This window comes from Colossoma macropomum, unplaced genomic scaffold (assembly GCF_904425465.1).
Source record: "Colossoma macropomum unplaced genomic scaffold, Colossoma_macropomum, whole genome shotgun sequence".
Classification (NCBI taxonomy): Eukaryota; Metazoa; Chordata; class Actinopteri; order Characiformes; family Serrasalmidae; genus Colossoma; species Colossoma macropomum.
The window spans coordinates 3,741,875-3,763,613 of NW_023494794.1; the positions used below are offsets into that span (position 1 = coordinate 3,741,875).

At 38.0% G+C, this 21,739-nt stretch overlaps 2 protein-coding genes across 8 annotated transcripts in view; one reads left to right on the top strand and one right to left on the bottom strand.

Moving 5' to 3' along the window:
* Positions 1-8,341, top strand: part of dab2ipb (DAB2 interacting protein b) — a 143,135-nt gene extending 134,794 nt beyond the window's left edge. For 6 of the 7 annotated variants that reach the window (XM_036579923.1, XM_036579919.1, XM_036579918.1 and 3 more), the window contains exons 12-14: positions 1,457-1,659; positions 4,173-4,260; positions 7,363-7,530. In XM_036579923.1, coding sequence (XP_036435816.1) covers positions 1,457-1,659; positions 4,173-4,260; positions 7,363-7,530 — 459 coding nt within the window. Of the gene's footprint in view, positions 1-1,456; positions 1,660-4,172; positions 4,261-7,362 lie in introns of all 7 variants that reach the window. The other variant, XM_036579925.1, reaches the window with a different exon arrangement.
* Positions 8,342-11,562: 3,221 nt separating this feature from the next.
* Positions 11,563-21,739, bottom strand: part of ttll11 (tubulin tyrosine ligase-like family, member 11) — a 35,170-nt gene continuing 24,993 nt past the window's right edge. Inside the window, exons 7-9 of the mRNA XM_036579926.1 lie at positions 19,706-19,942; positions 18,197-18,303; positions 11,563-12,845 (exon numbers count right to left, since the gene is read on the bottom strand). Coding sequence (XP_036435819.1) covers positions 12,550-12,845; positions 18,197-18,303; positions 19,706-19,942 — 640 coding nt within the window. The 3' untranslated portion in view covers positions 11,563-12,549. The remainder of the gene's footprint in view (positions 12,846-18,196; positions 18,304-19,705; positions 19,943-21,739) is intronic.

Consider the following 21,739-nt stretch of genomic DNA (forward strand, 5'->3'; position numbering starts at 1 on the left):
AAGGAATCCAGGACTAGACTCAATCACAAAGCCAGTCCACTGAAATCAGCCCTACTCCCTCAGAGCTTTAGTTTTGGAATCATTGGATTTTTCTGATAGGGTTAGATGTTCATACTGAGAATGCCAGACAGAGTGAATTTAATTTAGGAGTGACATCGAACAGCTAGTATTCATGAGACTGAACGTGTGAAATAGTAATGCCACAGCACTGATTTATCAAAGAGCATCTTTTATATTCGGTGCTGAATTACTCAGACGTTGAATATGCTTATGTTCTGTCCCCTGAGCTCAGCTCATCTCTCGCTCTCCTTCCAGTTCACTTTAGATTATAATTTTTTTCTAATCAGTGGTATTGCTTTCACACACACTCACACACACGCACACACAAAAACCACCACCATTTATTGATCTTCAGTTTCTTCAGCGGTAAGTTTCAAGCACTGTTCTACATTTCTGCTCCAGTAGGTCCCAGATTTCTGGAAAATTGCTTTGGGGTAATGTCTGTTGTAAAATTTGTGCTGTCCCAGTCCTGCCCTCAATCCTCATCTGAGTTCTAGTGTTGAGTAGGGGAGAGCGGGTCACAAACATACACTAACTAAGGCAAAATATAACATGGATCATGGATGTAACTGAACAGGTTCAAATGGAACAGGCTTTTTGTCAACTTCTCATATTTCCAGAGCAACGTAGTGCAGGTTTTCAAAGCAATTGTACCGATTTTTTTTTAGATTCAAGAAGGTTGTTTTTGTACCATAAAAGTAATTTTTCATCATTAGTGTTATTGATTCAAAATTTACTCCTATATTATTTTAGTCACCCTCTTGACAGTAATAAAGCACCAGTTTACACTGTAAAAAATTTCACTGTAATTTTGCAGTGATTACTGGTGGCTTTGCAGTGATTTACCATATTAACAGTAAAATGCCAAGTGTACTGCACAGTCAGCTGGACCACAAGATTACTGTAATATAGCTGTATTCTGCTGTACAGTAAGCTATAATTAAAAAACAGTCATCTCCTTTTTACATAACTGTAAAAGCAACTCAGTAGGCAGTGGTTTACCATATCTGTATATATGAAAAAAAACTTTAAATTTTATAGGACAGTATTTCAACAATATCAACATGAGTTGATTTCACAATAGTATAATGAATAAAATGAGTATTTTACTGTGACAAAAAGGGATTTAAACATTTTGAAAATCTGACAGTAATTAACAGCGTAACTAGTGTTAAGAACTTAGACTTTGCACACAAACCTGAGTACAAACTTGCAACGTGCAAAATCAGTGGAACCCACTCCAGATCCTGACATTCCCTAGTTTTGAACAGAGGCTGCTGAAGACGGCGGTGCTGTACTATTAAAGTAAAATGAATTGCGCTGAATGGAATATCTTACTAATTCATTACATTTGATGAGGCGATTAACAAAGATACATTCTGTGTCTCTCTCTCAGTACCAGGCTGAGATAGCTATGCTGCAGGAGAAGCTGCGTGGGTCGGTGCAGAAGCTAGAGGAGTGCGAGTTGCGGCTGCAGGGTCAGGATGAACAGGCACAGAAGATGCTGCTGGAGTACCAGACCCGGCTAGAGGAGGCTGAGGAACGCCTGCGCCGCCAGCAGGACGAGAAGGACCTGCAGATGAAGAGCATCATCAGCAGGTGCGAGACACGGAGGAAGGGGGCTCAGTATTAAGCACACAGCTCTCTGACCTCACAATGATTCGTTTTGATTACGGTTCTTCAGCAAAGAATTCAGTGCATTATGAAGTTTCAAATTTCATTAATTTTGATTAGACTTATTTCAGTTATTTTATAATTCAGACAAAACTGATCTTTATAAATACACTGAATCCACAAATGTGAGTGGAGGAAATTTTTACACAGCAGTGGAATAAAGCCAAAGTGTCTGTTTAAGATGTGTGCATAGGAAGATAGAAAAGTCAGGCCCAAAAATGAGTGCCTAATGTATTAAAGCTGCACTATGTAAGATGTGGGGATTTGGAGACCTCTCTGGTGGCAAAGTGTGGAAGTACACACAGTAACAGTTCCTTCGCTGAGTGCATGTAGGTCCTTCTACTTATTTCAACTTTAACAAAAACCTTACATAGTACAGCTTTAAGTATTATTATAATTAATAGAATAAATTCTGATATTACAAAAGTGGTGCTTATGAAGTGCCACCTTTGAGATTGATGAAATTATACACCCCTAATCAGGATGGAATAAAAAATAAACAAAAAAGAGATTCAGAAATAAAGGCCTTGAGGCTGTGCAGCGCATGCTGGGAACAAGCTGTTTCTAGTCTGCCGTTCTTTTTCATTAACACTGAGGCTCTAACAGGCAGGATGGAGGAGAGCTGTCAGCGTGCATTGGTTTTCATCTTGTCCTGCTTATTGAGAGGTGTCTGCTACAGGGATGGAGCAGACAGCTGTTTAAGACAATTACAAACTGTCAAGAAAGCCACACTGAGTAGACACAGCAGCCACAGTTGTACTTATACATTCAGGCAAAATTGTTACTTTGAATTTGAAACAACAGGCCCTTTTGTGTTTTGACCAGCTGAGCTGGTTATGGATATTGGTTATATTGTACTGGCCGCCACAAGACTCTGGTCAGACAGTACAAAGTCATCAGACGGATTTAGTCTGTTTACAATGTAGAAAGGACTAACAATTCGAAATGGTTGCAGCTGTACATTTGCATGTATGTACGCAAAAAACCCTTTCTATTCATAATAACCCCCAAAACACACATAACAACAGCTCCTGACTGTCTTAACTGAAGCCTCAAAGGATTAACTTTACCTCTTGCATTAACAGCTTAAATATAGAATGTAAACTCACATCATCTCTGACTGCTGTACAGAATTCCACTGTAACATGAAGAGACAGAGAATAATAGTCCCACTTTTTTAGTCAAAAGTTTTGACTCAAAAGCATAGAGATATGAACTAAGGCTGGGCAGTAAAACGATAACAATAATTATTGCAATATAACTTATTTATGCCTTTAAAAAATATTAGTGATCTTTTAATTCTTAAGTTATTGGATAAACAGTTTTTGTCACAAGCGATGACATCATTTACCACACGAGTGACACAAGTGACAAATGAATAGTAGTATTTTTTTTTCCATTTCTGACCTCATTTCTATCCTAACATCCTAACAAGCTTTGGCAGTGCTAAATCATGTCTGCTCCTTACAGCCCTATTCATATTTTATTAGTAGTGCTTTTCCCAGGCCACAAAAGTGAAAGAAAGAGGTGGGTTCATGCTAATTGCAGCACTGAGTTAAACAAAAGTACACTGAGGATGCTGTATGTGTGGCCTGGGAGAGTGAAGAACTCTAGCTTCCCAAGTGAGCTGTTTTAATCAGCTGGTTGACTTGAAGCAGTGCTCTGTCACCCGCGCCACACAGCCAAAACGATGTTACTGTTGTGAGCTACAGTGTTCAAACAAGACACAAAAGATGGACCTTGGTGGCATTAACTCCCCTCTTTTTAGGTATGACGTTGTTTGTCTGGTGCAAGAGAATCACACTGCAATTAATGCCACGATGTCTGCCTTTGACACGGCGAGCGTCACACACATTGCGGTTCCTCCACCCCTCAAACTGCTGCAACAGCACAGAGAAATCCAAATGTGTGCAAGCTTGTTTGAATACTGTGACATGCTCTGACATGGATGTGGTAGGAGTGACAGGAGTAAGGCAGCGTGATCCATCATTGATGTACTTGAGCCAGCTCATGTTTTAATTTTGAATATTAAATTGCAACCGTGCTGTGGGTGTGAGAGTTTCGGTTGTTTTGACAGATACTGAGGTCACCATAACATGCAAATTTATAATCTTTAAAAAACAAAACTTCCATTTGCTTTAGAACATAACCATAACTGTAACATACCTAACATAACCATACCTTTAACATACCTAACACAACCGTACCTGTAGTAATGCGAGGACCACTCGGTTCACACCACATGGGGGAGGGGAAAACATATGTCACATGAGAACTTTGATATTTCCCAGAGGTTTTAACCGGTGGGGTCAAATTGAGTCCAAGGATAAAAGATATTAGTTAGTTTGAAGATAACAGGAAGAATAAACAGCATCTGAAACATAAGGGAATTCATAACTTGTGCATAGTGTTACATTGCTTTTGTTTTGTCGATGCAGGTTGATGTCTGTGGAGGAGGAGCTGAAGAAGGATCACGCCGACATGCAGGCCTTGGTTGACTCCAAACAGAAAATCATAGATGCACAGGTATGAGCTTCTAAAGCCCCATGCTCATTTTTTGCCTTTCCGTTGCTCATGATAATACAGAGATAATACAACATGTACCTTCTTGTGGAGCCAAATGTGATCTCTAAGAATACAGGTCTGGTAAACTTTTGACGCTGGACAACACCTCCTGTTAAACCCGGCCCCGAATCCGTCAGGTGTCTGCTCTTGTAAAGTATGCAGTATGTATGCAGTTCTGGGGGGGATTTTTCAGCAGTGGTAACTGATGTTGCAGTCATGGGGCTAACATCAGACAAACTTTTTCTGTCGGACAGTGTTGAAGAGCGCACCATCGCCCTGTACTTTGAGCTCCGACTTTACAAAGCATTGGACTAGTTAGAAATCTACTGTTTGTTCTCACCCTAAAAAGTCTGCATTCCCACCAGTATTTAGCCCAAAAATTCTCATGCTTGTCCCCAGATGTTCTTGTGGCAAAATCACATTGTTTTTTTGTTTTATTTATTTATTTTTTTATCCAGTTTCCTCCCCGTCATGTCTGATTCCACCAGCTAGTTAGGTCTCCTCCTATCAAACAATGTTACCAAGCTGGGAAGACTAGCATGTGCGTCCTCCAAAATACATGAAGCTTCATCACCTTGTTTCAAACTGCGGCTAACTCAACGTCACTGGCCAGCTCAACATGCTTGCAGGAGAACACTAACTGCCAATTCTGTTATACCATTTAACCGATGTCCACATTTGCTAGCCAGGCTAGACCACCCAGAGGGAGCGAGGCCAGTTGTGCTCTCTTGGACTTCTGGCTACAGATAGCTATGGCATCACCAGGGACTGAACTCATCTGTGTTGACCTGGTGATATTTTCAGTGATTTTTATGTAAAATATTACTGAACATAATGATAATACACGAACATGCTAATCGTCATTCTGTCTGAAGTCCTTTCATTCTCGATATTATATTTTGTCTAGATTTTTCACACTTTGGCATAATGTGGAAAAAATGTCTGAACACCTTTGTATAGACTTCAAATACGTTTTAATATTTACAAATTACACTGATCTAATACTCATTCTTAAAATCACCCTTAAAAACAAATATTTTAAAGTTTTTTTATTGGTGTATATTCAGCTGTCCCACTTTATTTAATGTTCTAAACTGCATATTGACTAAAATATGATCTTGTTGGTGGGTCAGTTGCAGAGCGGCACCTTGTACTGTGTGTGTGGAGGACGCTCTTCTCTGACACTTTAGGAAAAAATATAAACAATTTAATACGATAGGAAAAAGCTGATATTCCTGCCTGAAGCAGTTATGGACTGGGCTGAGTCAGAGGTGGTGTGGATTGGACACATGGTGGTACTTGGACGAGCATCATTTACTTACATATTTGAGATGATTCATCAAAGTTGTCGAGTCTCCATGTTGAGTATATATAAACTTTTTCTTATAATGCAATAATTCAAAGTCCTCTCCCACAAGTGGTTTCGTTCAGAGGCATCTTTGCTCTTTTAGCTTCAGACCAGGTGGAAGGCGGAGCAGTTTGTTGTGCTCTCAGGGGAGGTGGTGTGTGTGACTGCCAATGAAAAAGAAAGCTCTTATCTACAAAGGAGAGGCTTTGCTGGAATGGACAGATGCACAATCACAATCACATCGCTGTTGTTGGAAGAAAACCTCTTATTTTGAAAATAGTAACTTTACAGGAGAAGGAAAAAACCTACTTTACTTTTAATGTAAGTCAATGGAACCAGATTTTTTCCCCCCCAAGTCGTTTTGGGTAGTTTCTTTTAGTCCATTTATCATGAAAGTAACACAGTGTTAAAGGGTAACAGGTATTTTCAAATTATGTCAAAAATGGAGATATGAGGTTTTCTTCCGACAGCAGCGATATGCATACACACGACAGATTCTCATGATAATACTTCAAAAGTTTTCCCCTTTTAAAGCCCCCTTAAACACACACACTCATGCCCGCAGCCCGAACACTCACATCTATCTAATATTAACCACCCACACTTTCCTAATGAGGAATGAATGTGCATTTGCAGAAAAATCAGTTTTCCAACTCTGAACCCAGCATGAAAACTTCATTAACATACAGCACTGGACCAAGAGCCAAGAGTGCTGCACGAATCTGAGCCAAAATGGCACCAAGTGCCTTTAAAATTTCATGGAATCTCCCCCTGCTGGTCTCTCATTCTCTCACCAGCCTTTGATCATCTCTCTATACTTATTTAAATTCCAATTCACTTTTTAAACTGATGAATCATTAAAGTATTACATGAGTGGTTATGAAGAAAACTGTGCAGAACCCTAACGTTCACAGAGATCAAAGTAGTGTCATGAACCATTGTACGACATCCAGCTGTCATATCTTTTATCTCTTACGTCTTATCATGGTGCTACATCCCATTATCATACTTAGACATTTTAGGTAAAGTCACTTTATAATAATAATAATAATAATAATAATACATTTGTTTTGCCAAAACTTTGTGTACTAAGAATATTCATAATATTAATGGGAAGTCGGAAAGTTGTATCCCTTTGAAGGCCATTTTAAAGGTATATTTGAAAGAGAGGGCCCTGACCACAGTTTATATCAGCAATAAACAACGTATGGTCAGCTGTGTGACCTACACTGTATATGGTTTGAAGGGCCAAACTAGGAAATTGCATTAAGCCTATTAAAAAAAAATGTAGCATTAATAATTTAAATGTTACCTTGAGTTGCAATCTGAAGCTTCAACTGCTACATATAATATCACATTTTTCAGTATTTAGTGTCTTTATTCATTGCCTTTTTTACAGCGTACATTCTTTTTAGGAGAATTGCTTTCAGTTTATCACTGAAATCTGAAGAGATTTTTTTCCACACCTAAAGTTCAGTCTTACTAGTTGGTTGCATTTCTATTGTCTGTGTTCCACTAAAGTCTACAAAGTTCCTCCAGTTGTTTTTGTTGTGTTTTTAAAAATAGTTGTGGTGAAATTATAAGGTTCCTGTCAGCAGTCGAACCGTGAACTGTTGTGAGGTCACCCCAAATTATCATTCTTCCCTCTCTCAGTGTGTCTTCATGATCCCGTTGTCCTACTTATCTCTCTCTCTCTGTTTTGTGTCTCTCTACAGGAGAAGCGGATAGCGTCTCTAGATGCAGCCAACGCCAGGCTGATGAGCGCTCTGTCGCAGCTGAAGGAGCGCTACAGCATGCAGACACGCAATGGCATCTCTCCCACCAACCCCACCAAACTGCAGATCACAGAGAACGGAGAGTTTCGGAACAGCTCCAACTGCTGAAGCCAGCCTCCAGAGATGTACGGCGTAATCCAGACAGAAAGCACGGGGTGGAGAGAGGAGAACACATGGCCAAGAGGCTGGGAAAGGCACGGGAAATGTGTCTGTGCGGACAGTTTCTTTTTTTTATTATTATTTTTATGGACTCTGGTTTTGAACAGCTGGTAGATGATATTGGCTGTTCTGTGGAGCAAGGATACGAGGTAAACCTCAAAGCTTTGGCCATTAAGAGGCATCCACTACTTCAGTTTAGGACAAACCACTAGATGTAAATCTCTGTACTAGAATACCTAAATGTAAGCAACAACTGGACATCAAAAAAATGACATACTGGGTACATACCGCAGACGTATAGTGGCTACAAGTCCCTCCGCAGTAGCTTTAGCCTCAGATCTCCAAATTGTTGTCCAGTGATTATTTTAAAAGCGTGTATTCGTACTCATTCACGCTTCTTCAATACCAGGTATTGAAAACTTTGTTACCTGGATACCAAGCTAGCAAATGCAAAATGCTGCCTCCTTTCAGAAAATCTAGCGCTCTCTTGCACCCTTTCTTGCACCCACGTCTACTGCACTTTCTGTAACCGCTCCAGCTCCCCACACCTAGTGCACTTTGTAAGCTCTTCAACATGAGAAGCCTTAAGAATGGAATGCAGCTCCTTTATCCCCTTAATCAGTTTGCCTAAAAACAAAAATCAACACTTTTGCTGGACCATTTTCAAACATGTTTACAAAGGCATGTCTACAAGGAGTGAAGCACTAAACCTTGTGTTAGCAAATATTGTTTATAGCAAGTTTTCATTTTGGTGTATATATATATATATATATATATAGCCAGTTTTCTAGTTTCCATTTTAGTCAGTCGCTACTCCCTGAGACATTCTTAATAGCCTTTTTAAAAGACAGTATACTGTGTGTGTGATTGGTTCTAGTCTAAGGGTTATAATACATAGTTTATTACAGTTTACACTTAAACAAGCTTCTGTAGAGTCATGGTGAAGTTATTGTTTTGATGCAATTTGCCATAGATGAGTATGTTAATTTGGTCTGTGCCCACCTGAGGTATTTCCCCATTTTAATCAGCACAAGCTGCAGATATAAAGCAGTATGAATATTACTAATTAGGCAGCAGACATAAACATGAATTAACTTTGTCTTAATTCTGCTTTGGTTTCATATTTAACCTCATATTATAGAACCTTTCTATAACCGGTGTAAAGTCTTTCGAGCTTAATCACTTTCTAAGCCTTCAATATTGATGCTTCCCACTTTTGTTGCTTCTTTCTTGAAGGCAGTGCCAGGTGTCCACACTTTTGTTTATGTGCGTGCCATTCTCACCGACCCAGCAGGTGAGGTCCGTATACAAGCATAGAGAGCTTGTTTATTTTTGTATTTCTGTTCTTACATACAAGAGGAGCCACCTGCATTTCTCATGCCTGGCACTACAGTAAGATGCGATGCTGCAGATCTGATTTAGCTGTTTTGCCAATAAGGAGCGAGAGACAAATATAGTTCTTGTCATTTGACTGCAAAAAATATAAAATATATATAGCGATGCATAAGCATTGAGTCTCGGGACATAGTAAACATTTTTACCTGATTATCAGTGATGAATTCTGCTGTAGCAAGACAAGGTGCATCCTGTAAATATTATGTAAAAGAAAATTAAATATATATATGTTCTCACACACACACACACACACACACACACATATATATATAAAACTTTTCATTTCAACATGTGTTCTGCTGATTTAGGACTTTAGAGATTACATTTATTATGATGTTTCTGCTGTTTCAATGCAATGTACATTATGAATCAAATAGCCAGTCATGAATGACACTGTCCCATTGATTCATTATATTCAGTTTGGTCTGTAAAGCAAAAGATGTAGGGGCTGTAGTTCACCCAGAGCTGTTAAATCTGGTTTACCAAATACATAAAGCACAAACTCTAAACCTTCATAATGCCCTAATAAATGCCTGTTAAGCCTATGCACTTTTTATTGTAACTAAATTCAGTTTCTCATATGCGAGAATATACATCCCCACAGTGAGATCAATTCAGAAACCCATATTTGTCTCGAGGGTCCCTCACTGATATGATGAGCTTACCTTCCATCATAGGCAGTGATTTAAAACATATGAAACAGCCAATCCATTTGGTAGGAAAAAACATGTAGCTCAGATTGCTTTTTCTCTCATGTCAGTGACTGGCAGTTAAATATTGGGGGAAAAGTCTTCTTTCAGTTTCTGTTTCGACTCGTACCCACGTCATGACCATGCTTAAGTAGCCAAATCAAGGTGCTCATTTGTGGGTCAGTGAACTACAATCTTAGCACTTTACTGATTCTGTTAAATTTGGTGCTTAATTCTCACAAATGTTAGCGAATTTGTAGCCTATGACACCATGAGTGAATATGTGCTGCAGTTGCTTTTCATTATATCAGTATTTAATATTCAAAGTGGTAGCATAAAGGAACCACGCATTTCAGGAGTTTTCAGTTGCGCGCATCCAACTGATCACCAAGGCCCAGTCAAACGAAAAGCTATTCTGAATCGTCACGTTTCCAAGAATGAACGAGTACGTGTGGACTGATTCTCATCAACTGTACAGAACAGCATACAAAGAAAAGTGTTTGCTGATGTCTCAAGGTTCTTTCTGACAGACTGACGTCTTTATCCGGCATCTTTTCAGCTCTAGATTATCAAAAAAGAAAAAAAAAAAACTCACAGTGGCACACACTCTTTACTCAGTTCCTGTTCTCAGCAGTCAATGTGGTATATTAGCTTTGTCAAAAGAGACATTCATCTATAACTGAATACAAAAATATGTTGTATGTTTTATAATCCTTGTAGAAAGGAGTTTTGTAAGTATGTTTAAAGTAAAGTATTGGCTGGACTCTGGCTTCTTTTGAAGACAATGATGAGAACAATAATGTACAGAGAGATATGTCCATGTTAAGAACTATGAAAATGTGGCTGTGCAATTTATGTACATTTGCAACTAGGATAATTAAAATTTTATTTAGCTATTTTATACCTGCTTTGTTGTCTTTATTTTCTTTTAGGAGGATTTCATAAACAAGCGTGAGGCTATATTACCCTTGCTTTAACATGTTCTCAATTTTTAATGTTTTTGAATGTTTTTAGAAACCTCACAAGAAATATAATGGAAATCTAAATTTGAATGGATTGACATCTATTACAGAAACAGACTTTGATGTACATTAGCTCTGGGACTATGTAAAGCTATGTTTGACATTATAAAAGTGCTGCTCAGTCTAAAACTACTGCATTAAATAATCATTTTGGAGTTTCTTGAAAATATTTAATGTTTATAAATGTGTGTACATTTATATTAAAGCTGATTTAAATAAATACTTCGATACCAGATTCTACAAGTAAGACTAGACCATTCACTTTCACAGTCTTTACTAATTCCTTTATGGTTGTACTGATTATTACGAATAATTATTACTCCTTTACAAGAGTCAAACATTACTTGAATAAAAGAGAGTAAACGTATGTGTGCAAATCAGCTTAGCTTAGTGATAGCATAGTATGTACAGTACCCATCAGCAGTTGGGATACACTTTGTAAAAACCAGGGCTTTCAAGATGATCTGTGCTTTAAACTGTGTAAACTTGTCTATAATCATTTAAAAGTTTATTTCATGATGTGGGGCAAATCAATGAAAATGAAATCAATGAAATCATGACCCAAAGAATATCCCATGTTTATAAAACTGTTAGTAAATGAATTGTTATGTCAATAATACTGCTAAAATAAATGAACATGAACAGCCACCAATAAGCGTTATGGAAATGACCCCAGTGCTCATTGGCAGCTACTAGCTTAGTTCACTGTGAGCATCATTAGTCTGTGTAGATGAGGCAAAGCGGCCTCATTTGAGGAATCCAAGATTTACAGACAACAGTCATCTTGCCTAAACATTGCCTTAGTACTTCTTTTTATTTTGTATACTGGAATGCGTTTTCAGTTTTGAGTATGCAGTGTAAAACATCTCAATTACAAAAAAACTGTGTACTTGTTGCTTTTGGCTGATACCGTACAGCTACAGAATTTGATGTACTCCCACTTTTAAGTCTAAAACTTATCTTTGACTAACAAACAGAAGTAGCCTAAGCAGCTTCCTGATCATATTTTTAATGAACAGAAAACAAAACAAATACAAAATATCACTCCAAGGCCAAGGTTTATTCTGCATGACCATCCAAAGCAAACACCAGCCAAGCTTTTTAGATGCCTTAAGTAGTGCAATAAAAAATAAAAGTGTTTATCAGAATATTTTTTAATTGCCTAATATACGATTAAGACCTGCCCTTTTTAGATTTACATCTAATGTGTGACGCAGTTATACTATGGTGGATCACTCTTTTGTGAAAAAAGTCAACTTTGAATACAATAAAATAACCTATGAATATAAATACAGTAGTTTAAGTAAACATTTAGTGCACTCAATGCCAAATCCTGGTGTCAACACCATGTGGTGATATAAGGCCGCCATTTGGATTAGCTAGTTAGTTGCAGACGGCCATTCTGTGTGATCAGCTGCTTGTCTGAACAGAAAGTTAAGTGGTGTGGTCCGATCCCTTTAAGAGTCTGCTTGTCCCTGATTCTATGGTAAAAGGGATACATGGTCATCCCTCCTTTGATTCGCACAAGTGTCACCTGAACTTTATTTTAGCATTGCTGTGCAACGTGCATGCTCATGCGCACACTGTCACACACAAGGCAGTCCCTATGTACTGGCATCAGGGTGCACAACGTGGATTTACTCTACTGATGCATCCTTGTTGTGTGTGTTTGTGAAATAAATACTTTAACTGAGCCATGAAAAAAAAATATACGTGTATCAGAGACACCTGCAGTACTAACAACACCCCTGAACGAAGTTGCATGTTCTCCCTCTGTTGTTCTGTTAATTCTAACCTGCATACTTTCCCATTCCCTCACACTACAGCACGTACCAGACTCTTCGGCTCGTTCATAAGAGTCGTCAACACTCCACGTTTGCTTTTGCGGAATGTCGCAGTGTCTGATCTGCTCGGTCGTCCTGGTGACGGCGCGTGTGGGCAGGGGAGCTGAGTGTGGGCGGTGCTGTGGAATGAGCTGAGGCAGGGTTAATGCTGGAGAGTTGCTTTTGAGGGCGTGACTTTTCAACGTGTCCCTGCCCCTCTAGGGCACTTTCACAAAGCTCCAGCAGTGACAGCACCTGCTCCCTCAAAGGTAATGCCTTAAATCTGCGAGCCGCCAAGTAGAAAAACGCCTCCACAAACGCCTGCAGACCCATCCCTGATCAGAGACAGAGAAACACAGAGGGCATCATGTAGTTTTTCATCAATCTTAACTGCATTTAGAAACTTAGATTTCCAAGTAGTGACAAATTATCCATTGAACTTGAGTTCTAGTGTTCTATTGAACTGTTGATTTTCTGAGTGAAATACGTTAACATTCAACACATTCAACTTAAATGTGGCATTTAATATATATTTTACATTTTAATATATTTTAGTGCATGAAGTGACTTGTTGAGATTAACATAATAGAAAAGAAACGTTAAATATAAAATATCCCATAACATGTTTTTCCCTCCAAAACATTACATTTAGCAAATAAACAGTAATTCTGCAGGAGTGTGTTCTCTGTAGAGGAGGTATTAACCTGTTTTTTACTTAAAAAAATCAACAAAACATTGACTAGGGGAGCCCAATTTTTGGCATATAAATGTAACTGCCAGTTCCATCACGGACATCGTGTTGAAAGATTTTTCACATAAAATTTGTGCATAAAATAACCAACTTTTCTTTGACTCAACCAGTCCTTTACTAGATGGGCTGCCAGGCCAACTTCTAAGTGGAAAAATACAACTGTGGAAAAAGTATAGCAAAAATAATAATAAAAGTAAAATGAATATATCCAGAAGTAGTGGACCAGCCCAAGTTACAGGAGTGTTACAATTTGACATCTTCACTATATGATAACTTTGTCAAATAATATCTGATTTCACAGTATCATTGAATAAAACATGTAATTCGACCATGGGAGCCCAAACTTCTGCAACTGTAGCTAATTTAATAACATATAAAATAATAATAATTACTTTTTCATAACATTTGTCATGATAAGCAGATTTTGTCAATAGTCAAACGTCATTATAAGCCAAAATGCAGAATGAAGTCGTGCAGTGTGCAGTTCAGAGCCAAGAATAAACATGCATGTTGCGTGTTCAGAATGAATGAGCCATGAAAGTGTCAGATATTTGTTGTTTGGTTTGTTTATACTCAGTGTTATTTATCTATTTATATATTTAGCCACTTGTGTAATATTATTAGCTAACTGTGTTGTCTACCAGCGATATGAAGTCTTCATCCCCTGCACATGCAGAAAAGTGAAGACAGCTACTGTAGAGTGTTTCAGGACGAGTCGAATAGGAAGTGGTTGCAGCTAAAATAGCCTGAGAACCACTTTTTAAGGAACTGTAACTAAGAGGCAGAAAAGCATTTTAATTAGTATTTTGGAACAGTTAACGGTTAGGTAACCAACCCATCATACACCGTGTCTAACCATGAAACTGTAACAACCTCATTTCAGTGTTTAGGTCCTTACTAAATATCATAATGCAACAGCAAAGTACCTCAAGGTGACAACACGTAATGATACCTAGCAGAGTGCTTTGAGAGTAGTGAATCATAAGAGTGTTGTTACAGGTATCATTTAAAGGTCTTTGCTCTTCCACAGCTTATTTGTTTGTTTCATAATAGAGATTTACTTAAAAAAAACCTACTCTTTAAGTATGGATGAAGACATTCAATTAAAAAAATGGATGATTTAAAGAAAGACCTTAGAGATCTAATTTCCCAAGCACTAAGTTATCTTACTGCAGTCAAAGCTGTAAGATACTCGGCTTTATTAACACTGACAGTAATTAGAGTCATGCATATGCATCTGAATTTTTCCTTCTGCATATTTATTCATTCACAGGGTTTCTTCTCTCTATTATTTAGTACATGCAGTCTAACCCAAATCCCCGCGGCAATGAAAACTTAATCATGGACCTTCTATATTTACATATTTCTTGCGTTTAAAACCTCATTTACAAGCCAGTATTGTCACAAGAGATTCCTCAAGGTAATCGAGCAGCCTGAAAGTTTGGAAGGAAACACAGATGAAAAACTAAACTTCAGTGAAAGGGAGATTTCAGCCTTTGAGCGAGAGAGAATCTCAGGAGCTTTTTCTGCACATTCAGCTGGGGTGTCCCTTGCTTTAATAGACTGTCTTTATAGGCTCTGGAGCTCTGTGGCTGAAGGTGAATGTAGCCTGTCTTATGGACTGTGTTCATTTTGTGTAACTGTGGACAGGATGACGTGTATATTAGTATGTTAGCCGACTGATGAATTCTTTTTTTTATTGTAAAAGAAGTGGTGCGGGATCACTAGGTTGAAAGTGGCAGAAATGAAAGAATGGTCACCAATTCTGCAGTGTTACATTTACAGTTTATCAAGACCACTCTGTGGATGCACGCAAGGGATCTGAGTTATGCTTGCTTGTGCGCCAGTAGATGAACTTTACCTGAAGCAAGCAACATGTTGGTGGTGTGGGATTCAATCACAAACAGAAGTAAAAATGCTCACTGCAAAATCTGACGTGACCGGCAAGGATTTCGATACATCAAATTTACTAAAGAAGAGCCTCTTTTCATAGCTTTCATGGCTTTTCGAAACTGTTCAAATTTGAATTATCCAACCAGTAAATGACCTTCATACAAGCTTAGGATGTTTTATTTGTGACCGAATACTGCTTTTACCAAAATAAAATATTCAAAAAGTGTAATGGTATAAATACCAGGACTAATAGGCACCTATGGAGGAGTTAGACAGTTAGGTTTGATATTGTTACTCGGTATCGGCAGATACTTGAGGATCAGGTGTCGTATAGAAAGGGGAACAAGTTTTATCGGTGAGCGTTTCAGACAGAGGGTATCAGGCACAGTGGGTACTGAAGTTTTTAAACACCATTTTACATACAATATTACTGCTAGGTTGACAATAATCCAGCAACTGAAAATATCCAGCCAACCGTGATCCTGTGGTCAGACACAGATCATTGAGACTAATACAAACTGTGTGCTGAAAGAGCTACAGGCTCAAACTGTACACCTACAGTACTGCACGGCTGTGCATTTTTCCACAGATATTTCTGAAGATATCTCTGAGTTCAAAAAATTCTTAAAAGATAAAGAGACAATGGGACCCCTAACAACCAAGACCTGGTAGAGCACCAAAACTGTCCCCATCAGATAAACAGTGCTGAAAGCTTTCAGCGTTGACAGACAATCAATCTGATCAGATCTGAAAAATCCACAGGTGTTTCTGTCCATCCTTTGACTATGAGAAGACAACTCAGCACTACAGAAAGGATGTGTAGGTGTCAAGAAGCCATTACTGACATCTGAGGTGTGGAGTAAGGTTTTATGGACTGATGATTGTAAATTTGTAATTGGGAATAGTTGGATTGTTAGATGTAGAAAGCACAACCAACTTCTAAGACTGAGCTCTGGAAGTGTGGAAAAATATTCGCGGAGAGCTGAAAAACTGACACTTAAAAGTGAGAATGTAATGCCAGTTTTGACTACAAATTAAATAAATAAAGGGTGGTCTCAGTCTTCTGCAAACACAATACAAGGAGTAGGCGATGGTACTCCTTGTGCGAATGCTGCTGTGCATGATACACTCGCACCAGCACCACACATACTGCCACGTCATTACCATTCTGATATTACCAAGAGTGGTCCAACACCCAAATGCTATGTGGTCAGGGTCCCTTTCCACTGATAGATGGGGTATGTCAGTATGGCTGATAAATTGTGCAGCAACAGATGGGCTACAGTTAGTAACTGTATATGTACAAAGTGCACCTTTGCTGATAAATATTACTTTTTAAAAGAGGACCTATTATGCTTTTTTCCAAAAAGAAAAGAAACAACTTTTCTCAGCTGCCTCGTTGGAATTCCAGCCCTTTTCCTTTGTTACAAGATGATGCAATCTAGTAACACAATCCTTATTGGCCGCCTGTAGGGGTGGAACTTCTAGCAGGATGCCGCTACCGATTTTAACTGCTCTGACTTTCATCTGCTGAGTGGGCGAGCTAACCATTCAGAGCACACTGGGCTCATTGAGAGGGGTGGGGCTTAAACATACATGAGCTTTAACAGAGCGTTTCAGACAGAGGGTGAATTGAGATGTACAGTGTGAGAAAAATAATGTGGTTTGAGGCATGTAAATCCATTGTAGTGACTCCAAAAATAAAATTAAGAACACTGAGAAATAGGTTTAATAAGTCAGTGTGTTTGGCACCCATTTTTTCCCCATCTAATATTTATATGGAATGGAAAAGTTGGTTAAGTTTCCCAAAATTTTCTCATAGACTGACTCTTGCTTTGTTTGGGAATATTGTTATGGAGGAATTCTGGGGGGAAAAAAAAACAAATCATTTTCATTTCCCTAAAAAGCAGGGTAGTGTTAAGGATTTATAGTTGTGTACATGCTAAGTCAGCCATATTCTATAGTAAACTTATTACTATTAATGAAAATTGTTCCCAGGCTCTTTCTGTCTGCCCTCCTCAGGGATAAACAGTCCAATCTCTCTCTCAAGCACAGTTTTATTATTCATAATCGCTGACCTTATCCTCCTGTTATTAGCCTCCTCCCACTACCGTTCAGATTGTGTTTAAGTGTGTGTATGTATTTCTCCTAACCCAAAGCACTAAAATCAAACCCTCACAGTACATGACCAATAAACATATTCTGGAATTCTCCTCACGGCCCACCCCTTTGGCTACTCTGAACGACTCACACTTAAGTATATACTCTCCTGTCTCTCCCTCTGATGATTAGGACAGGCAAGATGAGGTATGCATTATTCATATTGGGCCTATTTCCTTGGGGAAAATAATACCGGCATGACCGCAACCTAATGCTTATCACAACGCATATTAGAAGTGCTAATTTAAAATTGCAGCATGCATTACTTTCTCGGGTCATTAACTCAGGCACAATCTCTGCAAAGTACTAGGGGAAGAAATTTTGAGGTCAGGCGTGATGATAGCTGTTTGGCATTATTCAGTCTAATTGGTTTTTACTGCAGCAGGACTGTCTACATTACTACAATAACTATATAAAACTTCCTACTTATCAAACAAACTTGTGGAAGCAGGCCAAGAGTGATATAGCTATTAGCAATCCAATATAAGACAGTCAATATGGTTTATAAGTAACAATTGTTTAAGTTTCTCACAATGAAGTGCTGCTCAGCATGTTTTTCCTTATTAAAGGCACACAGTACTTGTTGATCTTATTTGAAAAAAATAAATCTGTACTATGATTCTGTTGTTTGACAGATAAGCCATGCATCACAGTGATTTTAAGTCAGGGGTGTTGTTAGGCCTGACAGGAAAATAATTATAAAAGAATAATTCATCAGTATTAATCATAGCAATAAACAATTCTTATGCCAAGGAAGTGGTTTGTTCATTCTAGACTATGTTTACCAAAAATATATTTGCCAAAGATGATTCTATGAACAGCACAACTGTTTTAATAACTTATATGTTAATAACTTAACACACACACAGACAAGTCACTTACCAGCTTCTCTAGAGTCTGGAACCATGCCTGCCCAGCGGCGTGTGATATCAATGTAAAGGATGTCCACTGATGCCATGGTGAAGCTGCTGTTGCTCAGCTTACAATTCCTAAAAGAGAAAGTGTGTTAGTGAGCTTGTCTATCTCTGTTTTTAAAAGAGGAATTAGATGTTGAAAACTTATGAGCAGTTAAAATGAATGGGAATTAGGCGTAACAAATGTAATATCGAGAAAAAAGCAAATGTTAACTGGGGTCATACGTAAATGTTGTTGTTCTACAATGGCTGAAGTGACCTAGGAGGTTACTCTCTATTCTATTTCAGGTTTGTCATATAACCAGTCAAACAACCGTAACCTAATAAACTACAAGGTACTTATTGTACCCTGAAGTATTTCAATACAATGAATACAATCAGAAAGACTATGAGAAAGATTTTACGAGCGTGTTGATATAAGATGTGCATATGAAAAAAAAAAAAAAGAAATTCCATGCCGAGTGCTAGACGATGCTGATAACCAATGTCATGATATTCAAATCCAAATGTATCAAGGTATAAAAGAATCAGATTTTAAGAACTTTTAAGAACATAATTTTAGAACTTACAGAACTTTCAGTAGCTATTAGATATTCCAGTCATTTCAGCAAATTTATAGTATTTGTTCACATAATTCTGAACATATTACAGTTGTCTGTCTCTTAGTTTCAATAAAACAGGATTTTTCTGTATGGTATGATTAATACGGTTTCAGGTTCTTTACTTCATATATGTGTACACGCCAGGCCATATTAGTACTACGTTCTACTGTCCATGTAAAAAACACTTTTTAATATCTTGGTGCATTAATGCACAATTGAGTTCATATGTGCATGCACATATATCATGTATTTTACAATGGCTTTGAATGTGGCTCAGCCAACCAGATTTCAGAACTGGAACTGGATTTGTTTAATGTTTTATATTTTGATGGGTTGCAGGCTTGCTGGTTAACAATGAACTGAAGACTAATGATAGTTAATGGTCCAAAGAATTAGCCAAAATGTGTGTCCCTATATATAGTTTGTATGAATAAAATTAATGATACTTCCTTGGTGTTGGTACTATATTGAAGCTGTTGGAACAAAACCTTGTATCTCCAAAATGGCAACTTTATACAAGAAAAACATTCTTTACTTGTAATGGAAGTTAATAATGAGATTATTGTGGACCATTTCTATTAGTGCGTTTATCATGAAATTTTGCCATAATGTAAAAGGCAGCTAGAAGAATGTCTTATTAAGTAACATACCATGTTTTGGTTGCTGCTGCCAGTATTTCTACCAGTGTGGCAACTAGGACATTTGTTTATGCAACAAATTTTGATGATATATAGCCTAATATCTATATTATCTATCAATACCGCTAAACTACAAATCAGTATTATTATGTGACACCAATACCAGCATAGACAATACATCGCCAAAAATAGTCATGTCTGTAACAGCTAATACAATATACAAGTGGATGGTCCTGCCTGATAAAGGTGCGGAAGCCAGTTGGACCAAGTTTCATGGTCCCTTTGACTCCGAGGAAGCGCAAGAAAATGTCAGCAATTCGCTCCACTATTCGTAGGTAGTTGAACTGCTTCATGTACTTAGGGAAGACTTGCTTCAAACACAGAGAGGGAAGTGACTCCACCAGCCCCGCCTTCTCATCGGACCCCACCTCCACAACGATCGCCTCTTCTGAAGCCTCACCCAGAAGGTTAGATCTGTTGGCACAGAAACAGGTGGATGAGGAAAATATATGCTTATCTCGAAAATTTTGATAGTTCTGAATATTACTGTGCTGCAGTGCCAGCAAGTGAGACCACAAATTGAAATATGGAAATGCAAATGAAATATCACGAGGAAGGTCACCTTGGAAACAGCCAGAGCATAATGCACACCAATGATGCACTCCTTTTTCACAGACTGAGCATACAAAATACACGCACATGCACACAAATCAAATAAGATGTTTTGGAGGGAATCATTAGAGAGGAATTCCACTGATTTTTCAAAGGTTCTGCATAATTCAGTGGCTGAGATGTAAACAAAGTGAGTGAGAGTGGCTTGATGTGAAAGGATTACAGTGGTGGTGATAGAAACCAGGGCTTGTGATGTCTACAATCTTATGTACTATTCAAAACCACCAATGAACCTACACATCATCTGAGGTTTATATATAATGTTGATAATTAGTGGCAAATCTGAAATTTCTTTGGGGACTATTTTGCCACACTTCATTTGTCACTGCATGACACCTCTCAGGCAATAGGAAGTGTATTCATAACTATTTTGTGTAACAACTTTCTGTGAAGGAGCTTTTAGAAGCATTAAACTCTTTCAGTGTCTAGTTCCTTACAGTACTACTGTAAACAATTTTCACTCTTTAAGTTTCTCTAGAATGAAGCATTTCACATCAAAAATCTCTGAATGATTGTTTACATTTTAACCATTTAATTATGATTTATTAATAATAATTAATAATAATTACGTCTTAATAATTTTGAAAAGTGGACTTTCCTTTTTAAATAATTATCAGTGTTTATTTATTTATGAGCATCTGCATTCAGCAGGAAAATGTATTTAAAATAAAAAAAGAATTTGTGGTAATGTTACGAGAGTACTGTTAAGGAAGGCTTTTCCCTAATCGCCCCTACCAGAAAACCTTAGGGGAAAGGAATGCAACCAGAACTCGTTCTTTACTGTTATTCTGTTTTAGTGTTCAATAGTGCTTATACACACACAATCCAGTAAAACACTTGTCTGGTTTGATATCTTCTCTAGAGAAACAACATAAAAGAATCTCGGCCTGTTTACCAGTTCGACACTGAACCAGAAGACTGTACCCAACTTACAAATGACTGTATTCCTCCCTGGTAAGCACAATATTATTTGCACATGCTGCAAAAATAAGGGTGAATCAAAATGTATCTAACAAAAGAAACACAAACACAAAATCTTAGAGAAAGCAGAACACAAGAGAAGGCAAGCAGTGACCCCATAGCTTTGGTTGCAACATCAGCGATACTGTAGTTTCATTATGTACAAGCACTGGGAATTGTGCCTGAACCTCAGCAAAGTGAGAGATATCTTGTAAACAATAGTTGTTGGAAAGAAAGAGGGCCTTTTTTCATATGAAGGACACACCTTGCAGTATTACATGGTCCAAAGTTATGAGGGCATATCTAAAAGACAGTATTTCTAATGCAGACACAAAACACAGAAACAGAGTAAAGAGCAGACAGAGGAGCTTCTCATTCTCATACCAGTAATGTGCTCCAATACTGTTAAACCACATCACATAAGGTGGCGAACCGTGACTCTTAGAGCCAGGCCTTCAGTCAAAAGTGAGGAAAATACACCTCTATGGGAGTGTTATTTTCCGCTAGCCTCCCTGAGGGATTCTAATAGTATGTCAGCTAAGCTAACACTGGTGCACATGCACATTTTTGGCCATTCTCAATCAATCAACTTGTTTTTTGATTCGGAAGTACATTTAGGGTGACCCTCATTTACAATGT